The sequence below is a fragment of the Mitosporidium daphniae genome (genome assembly GCF_000760515.2).
Source record: "Mitosporidium daphniae strain UGP3 chromosome Unknown contig-151, whole genome shotgun sequence".
Taxonomy (NCBI): Eukaryota; Fungi; Microsporidia; genus Mitosporidium; species Mitosporidium daphniae.
This window is the reverse complement of record NW_013546676.1, coordinates 1-9,632: the sequence shown is the minus strand read 5'-3', so window position 1 is coordinate 9,632 and position 9,632 is coordinate 1. Positions and strand designations below refer to the sequence as shown.

At 38.5% G+C, this 9,632-nt stretch overlaps 6 protein-coding genes across 6 annotated transcripts; 4 read left to right on the top strand and 2 right to left on the bottom strand.

Moving 5' to 3' along the window:
• Nucleotides 1-208: 208 nt before the first annotated feature.
• DI09_151p60 (uncharacterized protein) lies at nucleotides 209-1,409 on the top strand (the record flags this gene model as incomplete). Its single annotated transcript, XM_013383595.1, has 4 exons — nucleotides 209-255; nucleotides 282-428; nucleotides 460-1,150; nucleotides 1,182-1,409. 4 exons carry the CDS (start codon nucleotides 209-211, stop codon nucleotides 1,407-1,409), a joined length of 1,113 nt encoding a protein of 370 aa, XP_013239049.1.
• A 236-nt stretch (nucleotides 1,410-1,645) lies between these two features.
• Nucleotides 1,646-3,945, top strand: DI09_151p50 (uncharacterized protein; the record flags this gene model as incomplete). Its single annotated transcript, XM_013383594.1, has 3 exons — nucleotides 1,646-2,577; nucleotides 2,926-3,098; nucleotides 3,143-3,945. 3 exons carry the CDS (start codon nucleotides 1,646-1,648, stop codon nucleotides 3,943-3,945), a joined length of 1,908 nt encoding a protein of 635 aa, XP_013239048.1.
• A 114-nt stretch (nucleotides 3,946-4,059) lies between these two features.
• Nucleotides 4,060-5,069, top strand: DI09_151p40 (uncharacterized protein; the record flags this gene model as incomplete). Its single annotated transcript, XM_013383593.1, has 2 exons — nucleotides 4,060-4,603; nucleotides 4,849-5,069. The coding sequence occupies 2 exons, from the start codon at nucleotides 4,060-4,062 to the stop codon at nucleotides 5,067-5,069; spliced, it is 765 nt and encodes a 254-aa protein (XP_013239047.1).
• An 18-nt stretch (nucleotides 5,070-5,087) lies between these two features.
• DI09_151p30 (uncharacterized protein) lies at nucleotides 5,088-5,510 on the top strand (the record flags this gene model as incomplete). Its single annotated transcript, XM_013383592.1, has 1 exon — nucleotides 5,088-5,510. One exon carries the CDS (start codon nucleotides 5,088-5,090, stop codon nucleotides 5,508-5,510), a length of 423 nt encoding a protein of 140 aa, XP_013239046.1.
• Nucleotides 5,511-5,593: 83 nt separating this feature from the next.
• Nucleotides 5,594-6,238, bottom strand: DI09_151p20 (uncharacterized protein; the record flags this gene model as incomplete). The annotated part of the gene is made up of 1 exon (XM_013383591.1): nucleotides 5,594-6,238. The coding sequence occupies one exon, from the start codon at nucleotides 6,236-6,238 to the stop codon at nucleotides 5,594-5,596; it is 645 nt and encodes a 214-aa protein (XP_013239045.1).
• Nucleotides 6,239-6,302: 64 nt separating this feature from the next.
• Nucleotides 6,303-8,288, bottom strand: DI09_151p10 (uncharacterized protein; the record flags this gene model as incomplete). The annotated part of the gene is made up of 2 exons (XM_013383590.1): nucleotides 6,303-7,610; nucleotides 7,689-8,288. The coding sequence occupies 2 exons, from the start codon at nucleotides 8,286-8,288 to the stop codon at nucleotides 6,303-6,305; spliced, it is 1,908 nt and encodes a 635-aa protein (XP_013239044.1).
• Nucleotides 8,289-9,632: the final 1,344 nt, after the last annotated feature.

The window sequence follows — 9,632 nt, the reverse complement described above, 5'->3', positions numbered from 1 at the left end:
TCTTGATCGCAAATACATTCTTTAATGGGACATGCAGTATTTTGTATCAAAATGCACGCTCTTAATTGAAAGCGCATATACTGATACCAGCGTGAAGAGTTGAAATTTAGAACTAGGGTTACAATTTACGTTAAACATAAACTTGAAAATTGATTAAATCAGCCATGCAAGATGTGAATTAGATCCAAGACATAATATACCTTTTATAATGTCCTCTGCTCTCGAACGCATTTGTATTATTGGGTCAGGAAATTGGTATATTATATTTGCATATAAAATAGGGGATCAACAATTGCTAAAATCATTGGCAATAATGTCTCCAAGAACCTTGAAAAGTTTGATCCGAAGATCAAGATGTGGGTTTTCGAAGAAATGGTCGAAGGAAAAAAGCTTACCGAAATTATCAATACTGAGCATGTAAACGTCAAGTAAAATGAAAATTTGATACCGTTTTAATAGATACTTGCCTGGAATTAAGCTTCCAGAGAATGTCCGTGCAGATCCGGATCTGGTCTCGGCTGTAAAAGACGCGACTTTGCTAGTCTTTGTTATTCCCCATCAATTTGTCAAAAGGTCTTGTGAAACTATTCGTGGGCACTTGCATAAAAACGCCCGTGCAATCTCATTGATCAAGGGCGTTGATGCTTCGAGCAAGGGAATCTCTCTGATTTCGGACCTTATCGCCTCTACCCTATCAATTGATGTTTGTGTTATGATGGGTGCCAACATTGCAAATGAGGTTTCTAAAGAGCAATTTTGCGAGTCTACCATTGGTTATCGTGACGCAGGTAACGCTGCCATTTTCAAGCTTGTCATGGAAACAAATTATTTTCTCATTAATTGCGTCCCGGATGTTGAAGGGGTCGAATTGTGTGGGGCCCTTAAAAATGTGGTTGCCGTTGCTGCAGGTTTGGTAGACGGCCTTGGATTTGGAGAGAATACCAAGGCTGCTATTATAAGGATTGGTCTTGTTGAGATGAAAAGATTTTCCAGCATCTTTAGATTTTTATCAACTTCTGAGCCTGCTGCTGAGGATCAACCTTCTAATTGGGAGACTTACTTCGAAAGCTGCGGGGTTGCAGACCTGATCACTACCTGCTTTGGAGGAAGAAACCGCCGAATATCTGAGCTTTTTGTCGCTTCTGGAAAGGTACTTAAGATTGTTCGCAAGTTATTATTAGTCTTTTGAGCAACTAGAAGTAGAACATTTAAATGGCCAGAAGCTTCAGGGGCCAAGCACTTCCAAAGAGGTTTATGAGATCTTAAATGCTAAGAATTTAACTACAAAATTTCCCCTTTTCACGCTTGTTTATAAGGTTGCCTATGAGGGATTCCCACCATCGCAAATGTTCGAAGTTTTAAGCTCATATGCCATGGATGAGTATCACCATATTGCGCATAAGCTTTAATACCTCAAATAAAATTTAAATTTTAATTGATGCTCAAGATCCCAGACTTTAGGAGTATGTATCGAGACTCCAGATCTCTCGAAGAGGAAACTCGGCTGTGGAGATGTGCCAAATATCGCTTTTGCCGATATTTTGTATCAATTCTAATATTTTCTATCCTTGCTGCAGTGGGATCAAGCCGATTTGAAGCCATTCATAAATAAACGCAAATTTGTTTTTTAAGTTCAAACCCACTCATGTCAATTCTTGCAAACTGGGGTGCTATTTCCGAGCTCGTTTTACCACCTGTTTGTACATTTTTGACAAATGAAGTTGCCAAAAAGATAGAACTGTTAACATCTTCTCCTCCTTCGTTCATTGAGGGGTCTCTCCAGACTGTTCCAAATTTTTCCTCTTTTGATGTTACGTTTCGCTCTATTAAGCTTATTCCTCCAAATAAAGGAGAAGAAAAAAGATCCTCGTGTAAAAAAAGTTTGACAGAATCTCTATTATTAACAGATAACGAAAATGTCGCTGATAAAAACCGAGAATTTTTTGGTAGCGCAATAAACATTTTAGACATTGAGGCCCCGGATCTTATTTTTTTTAATGAACTACCAGAAGACGAAAAAAAGCTTTTATTTTGTATGGAAGATACTGCGGTCTATATATATAGTCCAGCCATAAAACAAAGAAACGCTTCATCTGCATCTGAGTCAAAAATGGAAGGATCAAGAAGAACCCCATACTACGGCAAGCTATTAAATGAATGGCATCGGTCTACTACGAAAAATGGTTCATTATCTAAATTATCTTCAGCAATTCAGGGATGGTCCCTTTCTAAATTTTCAAAACCCTTACTGGAGAAAGACCTTGAGCGATCACAACTCTTGCCCAGCGCATCAAGATACTCTTCACCTCTTGATTTTCAAATTGATATCAAAATAGAGCTTGAAATCGAATGCGAAATCATCGCCAAGGGAAGTCCATCTATTGATATCCCGGGGTTTGGAATACCGTCTATAGTTTCTCTTGCCATTGAGGAGAGATTAACAGGGGTTTTGGTCGACATTCCACTTAGAATTGCAGTAATAGGAATAGAAGAGGCCATGAAAGCCACAGAATGCATGAATTTGAGCTTATTTGTATCCACCCTTAAGCACGCTGAAGGGCAGCCGATAACTCTAAAGTTAGAAACAATATTCGGCGATCAAGACGCCAAAAATACACTAAAGACAAAAAAATTGAGCAATTTTTACAAGAGCTGCTGACATCAACTATTTCAGAAAATTTGTCATTTCCATGTTTTGTCAAAATTGAGGTGACCGATTTTTCATCCAAAATCTCTCGATTTATAAAAACTTTTAATTGACTAAATGGAATAATCGGTAAAATTACAAATTAATTTGGAATCGTTTTAATCCAGCAATTAAAATTCAGTTTCTCCATATCAGCATTCGTATTCGGCAGACAACATGCTCTCTGACTCTGAGCTAGGTCAAATTCCGTAAGCTTCCGCGTTATTCTACCCAAATAGTGAGGAATCTCTTGTCGAAAGTGCTAAAGGAATTGTTTTCATTGATGACGAAAATACCGATGGTACAAATATCTCCCCACAGCAATTAATATTTTTGAAGAGCGGGGAAGACCCTGGAGGTTGGGCTAATTTTTCCTTCTTTGAGAGAAAATCGCCAAATGTTTTGAGATCATGTATTCAATCCATTACTTCGCGTCTTATTTGGCATAAGAATAAGATGGCAGAAAACTGGTGTTAGAAAGACATAAATCTGCCCAAGAAAGGGCATTAGCAGAGCCTGAGCTCCTGGAGTCCAACACGTCTCAGGGAGATTCTTTTGATCCTATTTATCCTCAATTCTTGATGGAAGCTCCTACTCCAATTAGAGTTGATCGACCATCAATAATTAGGAGCTATGCTAGAAAATCGACAATTGGAAATGCGTATCGCCTGCTACACGCAGAAAAAAGTGATTCCGAAGGCTATGATAGTAAAGCACCAATTATGGTAGACAATAATGAGGAAATTGAAGCTAATGACGATCATGCCGTTGAAGCTGGTAATATTCCACAGTTAACCAGCGATGTTGCATCACTTGTTACGTTGGAACAAACATCCTCAAAGATGGATTTTCCGGTTGTTTTAGAAAACGTTCGGTCAGACTACTACTCAGCAGAATATTGCATTCTACCACCTCAACCACACAGCATAACGCAACATCAATATTCAACGAATACCCTAAATCCCTCGACTTGCCTGCTTTGTTTGCAACTAAAGGCGTTTGAGAGTTTTCTTCCCTGTGGAGATTCTGTATGCTACAGCTGCATATCTTCCATTCGAGGTAAATCGATGCAAATTTGCCCCGTTTGCTTGACTTCACTTCGAGAATTTTTTAGAAAGCCATTTGATTTACCTGAGAAGCCGTCCCTAGTTGAGAAAAGCCAAAAGCGAACCGCAATTCGGTCAAAGACACCGCTAAAACTCCCTGGAAAGATTTCTTCCAAAACCATCCCAACACATTCAAATAACCATCTCCCGTAGCCCCTACTGACTAACTATTTATTGTTCATAAAATGTTTATATTGTGTCCTTTCCCAAGCAAATTAAAATCAACATTAAAATGTTAAATTCAAAATGAATTTCGTTGCACATTAAATGGTAGCATCTTCAAAGGCAGAGACAGTGTACCGTGACCCCGCTACCGGGCGGGTAATAGCCAACGTTGATGAGCACAAGATGAAGGCTAAAACATCCCAGATTTACGCAAATTTGGAAGATGAAAAACGCAGAGCAAGCATGGGTATCGTATCTGTGGGGGAACAAGGTGGACTTGTCCAAGCAAAATATGAGGCTGAGCGAAAAGCCAATATTGCTTCATTGAAAAATTTGCCATTCTACATTACTCATGAGGATGATACCCGCAATAAGGCTCTTGCTTCTATCCAAAGATGGGATGACCCCATAAGGTATTTTACGGATGATTGTTCGGGCTTGGATTTGGGGAGTTTTTGTGATGCTTCTGCTGGACAACGACAAAACAAAATGTCAAATGATATTGATATTCCGGACTCAAATGAAGCTCAAAAAGGTTCATTACCTCTTTCATCAAAATCCAAAGCAAGACTCTCTAGCGTTTACAAAAATAGCGGACCGCCAAATCGATTCAACATTTCTCCTGGGCCACTTTGGGACGGAATTGGTAAGGACAAAGCAACTTTAATCTTTTAGACCGATCAAATGGTTTTGAAACGAAATATCTCTTGGCTATCTCCAGCAAGTCTGCGTTCGATGAAAAGGCCTATAAATGGTCCACTGAGGATATGTAAAGCAATGCGTTTGCTATCATGTATGCTTATGAATCGATATTCGAAAGGAAAATTGTGCGCTGTAAATATTTATTATTGGATACCAATAAATGACTCTATTCACACTAAATTTTCTTAGGTTTTCTTTTAGTTGTTGCCCTGGTTAATACAGTAATTGGTTTCTGGCCTCGTTTTCGAGAAGATAAAGATGGCCGTTTAGAGGCAAGGTATTTTGAGTCAATTATTGGATCGATGGCATCTTGGCTTTCAGGGTTGAATGCACTAGACGGTGTCAGGGAGGATATCTTGGCCTTTGGGACTCTTTTGTGGAGTTTTGCGGATTTGCCCATACGTTTTTAATTTAAAAAGTTTAAAATAATGACCGAAATACAAGACAGGCGTGTTGAGCTCCTCAAGGCACTTGATGAGCTCCGAGGCGAGATTTTGCCGGACATCTTCTCCTCGGCACTAATACTCAAACAGTCCGATCCTTCCTATAACCCAACGCCAGATGCAATTCAACGAACGAGGCTCCAACTACATATTTTCATTGAAAAGGCCATATCGATCATTTCAAATACCGAAGATTTTTTGTTCTACCTGAAAAGAATTTCTCTTGTTAATAAGTACTCTCTTTCTAAAGAGGAGAATTTCGACTCTGTTTCTAAATTCTATAAAATGAACTCGATTGCTCTGCACCGCAAACGAGAATCTTTGATCGACGACATACGCGGGATAATTAAATCGCGTCAAGGGTCGTTAGATGTTTCGCTCGTTAATTTATGCGGCCACTTTATTTGATTAGAGCTGCCTTTTTCATTAAAATTTGTGTACATAGTTTCCAATCAAAACAGTTCGCATCTACACATGCATGGTGCAACGCATCAGCCATTATCACTAGGCGGGATGAACTCATTTGCATATATATAGGGAAATTTTCTCTTCATGTCTAGAATAAACTTTTCCAGTTTTGCCAACATCACGAGCTGGGCATAATTTGTATGCAGCGTAAAGTTGGAACTTGACTTTTTCCAAAAGTTATCAAGAGAGGCAGTATACTCATCTGGTGTGCAGTATATTTCCTTTATCGCCTTACATTTTAAAACAAGGTTGGATATTCGATTTGCATTAGGAACCGATTGTGATAACTGATTCTCTTGCATGGGGAAAAAGAGCTTTTCAATTTCTTCAATTCTAGTTTCAGTTGACGATATTGGCGGAAATGGCGAAACTTGAGAATACCCCCGATATTGGGGCTCCTCGTGGGGTCCACTTGCTTTAATCATAGAGGCCCATGGATGTTTGGTATGTAAAAACGGGCCTTCAATGTTGTCCACCAAATCCTGCTTCATTTGGACATACCGCTTTATGTTTCTTGGCCTTGCGCGGGCACACGGGGGGGTTGCAGAGTCAGGCGCATCTACACATGCTTTATTTAAAAATTCGGCCTCGTTAGAAGAAATGGACTTGCCTTTTAAAGCAATGATGAATTCATCAACATCGCTAAGCACCTTTGGCAAGTTTGCCATAAAAAATTGGCTTTTTTTCAATTGCTTGTTAAAATGGCTGTCTGTGAAGAATTTATGTAATTTTTTATTTGAAAAAGATCCTCAAGTCATTTATCAAGACGATTTCGTTCTTTAGGTTTCTGTTTTGATTCATGCGAAATTCTAAAAGCCCAGGCAAAAAGTCGGCATTGCTGGCTATTTTTTTCAATCCAGCCTTTATGTTTTTGCCAGCGCCTGCTAATTCCCACATCACTTTTTGCCGATCCTTCTTCAACTCCAATAACCCTATTTGAAATTTGGTCTCTTCAATTACTAAATCATTTAGAAATTTCCTGGCCTCCGCAACAAGGAGTCTAAGTTCCCTATCGCATTTGAGTATTTTCGCATCATAAGAAGCCAAAACAGAGGATTTAATATTTCTTGCACTTTCAATCTGATTTTGCAGAAGTATTTTTTCATCGTGATTTCTTTGATACTCGGCTTGTTTTTCCTCCTTCTTTTGCATTGTTGCTTTGTGCTGACTTTCCAATTCTTCCAATTCGCGCTGGATGTTTCCTTTGTGACTTAATAGAAGGCAGAATTCTTCATTTTCTTTGATTTTGAAAAGATTGATTTTTTCCAAAAGATCCTTTTCGCATTCATCCTCAATTTCTTGTACTTCCGTATATAGCTTCTTTACCAGTTGCTCGTCATCTTTCATGTCTTCGTATAGCATAGTTTTTAAATAGTTTAGCTGAGATAACTCGAGGTCTGTGGAGAAAGAACAGTCATTATCTATGATAGTCTTTATTCGATCCTCTCGCAGCTTTATAATTTTGTATAAAATTTGATTTTCTGCCAGCCATTTTTCTTCATACTTTTCAATCTCGCAAAGAATTTCTTGTTTATGTCTCTCTTGTTCCATTTTGATAGTTAGCTTCTGAACCTCACTAATGGCAGCTGTATCACAACATGCTGCAAGCCCTTGTATTTTTTGGTCTGTAAGATTTTGCTTTTCAGTTAGCTTCTCGAGTTCCATTTTTCTATTTTTGATTGTTTCCTCAAGCAGAAAAAGCGCCTCATCTTCTTCTCTAAGATCAACGGGGTCTTCATTTATTAAGGAGTATGCCTTCTCTATTTCAGCTATTTTAGATGAAATTTCCTTCTGAAAAGTTTCTCTTGACATGTTGAGTCTCCTTATTTTCTTGAGGCTTTCGAGCAACGTAGTTTGGGTAGGCAATTGTTTCAAATCAAGCGCTATGTCTATTAGATGTGTATTTTCTAGTTTTTGACGAAGAAGTATTGCTTGATAGGTAAGTACGATCGAATTCTCCATCTCTATTTTCTCATCAAATGCCTCCATCTCTATTTTCTGATCAAATGTCCCCATTTGGGGATATGCTGTTCCCTGGGGCTTATATCATTTGAATTTATGTAACTTTGCTTCATCGTTAAAGTTTCAATTCTTATTTATCTCATTTTAAATGTATACAGGAAAAATATTGGAAATATTCCATCCAGAAAATCGACACAAGGGGCAAGGGAAGTCTGCTTTAACATCAAGCGTTGAAAGGCATTTGACCATGCAAGTCCAGCATATGATATGGCCACATGGGCCAAGAATGGGATCTCCATGGTAGGCTTCCTCAAAGCAAACCAAACACTTTGGTTTTCGTTCCGAAGCTGGTTTCAGCGAATCATGGGAGGCGGAAGCTTCCATCGGCATGTTAATGTCCTCTGTAGTATCCAGAATATTTTTAGCCCAATTTGGGGCCGATAAAAATATCCTACACAAAGCTTGAAGTGCTGTAATTAAACCCAAAACCTCATAGCCTGTTCCAGGCTGATCATTTGGCGTCTCATTTGGATTTATATTGGAATCTGAAGCGACAGCAGATTTGTATGTGATGGACAAGAGTCTTTGATATGGCTTGAGATACTTTCCATCAAAGTAGAAGAGAGCTAAATGCAATAGCGATATGACCGAAGAAATTTGCTGGACCACAGGATGATATTGGCTTTTATTTGGAGATAAGGTTTTCCTTAACACTAATGGAAGCTTCTCTGCAAATAACATTAATAGCCATGACATTGTTTGGCGCTATGAGTTATAACCAAACACCATTACTCTTCGGGATGGAATGCGAAGCTCGGGCTTACCAGTTATAGTCAAGACTTTTTCGCGTTGTTCACCGAGCGTTGGAGTATTCAATATGGTGCGATAAATAATAAAATACGCGATAAACGGAAGTTCGGTGATAAAAGCCTTCCATCGAATCAGGAATCGCTGACCTATGGATATGATTTTTATTCATTACCAAGAATCGAGTCTGTCAATTCAAGGAAATCGATCTTTAGATCTTCAATGAATACAGAATCTTTGGTTTCGGCTCTTAGAATTGTCGCTGCATTGGCACAATTAAGCATCATGTACGAAAAGGCTCAACGAAGTAAAAATTTCAATCTGTAAAAAATAGATTCAAAAATAAATCAAATTCGGTGCGGAGTCTTCGCATATCGTGTGAAAGCTTAACCAAGCAATGCTTTCCGCTAAATCTCCCTCTCATAAGAGAAGAAATGAAAATGGAAACCCTAACCCCCTAAAACGATATAATGACATGGATATAGTATCGCGGCTTGTTGGTTATAACGAAGTAACTAGCTTGCTGGATCTCGGTTTAATTTGCAACCATGAAATTTTTGCGTTTCACGTGTACAAACAATATGCAAACTTTTAAGGTAACCTTGAGAATGTTCCGCTGCAGTAAGCACCAAATATTTGCTCGGCACAGATGGTGTGTCAATTCGCAATTTAATGAGGCAATTTATAGTTTAATATTTAAGAATGGGGTTAGGGGTGGGGTTTGAGTTTATTTAGCATGCAATTTGATAAAATGGGCATCGAAATTTTCCAACTGATTATATATCACATGTTGAAGAAATTGAATCTGCTCTGTCAAAACAGGAAAGGCAGTAAAATGCCGCTGCTTGACAAAAAAAGCAGAATTTTAATTTATATCAAATATCTGTTAGAAAAAGGCATGATCAATTTAAATGACCACTTTTAGGGCTTGACGTTGAGGGATTGTTTAGGATACCTGTATCGAAAAAAGAATTGGATGCCCTCGAAAAAAGGGTTTTAAAGCGTAAAGAAACAGGAATTCTTTAATCGCTGTAGAGAATGAAGATTTGGAACACATCCATGTGTCTCCCCATGTCGTAGCTTCTCTTTTAAAACAGACAATAAGAGACTTTGAGGGATCTCCCTTGCTTTCAAATGAAATGCTATCAATTATTTTAGATCAGTCTGCATCACAGGGTTAGCTAAAATACTCGAATTTAGAGGCCAAAACAGAGGCGATATTGTCTTGCACTTCTTATACTATCCTACGGGCGCTAATAGAACTGCTATTCGAAATAGTTTCGAACGAATCGA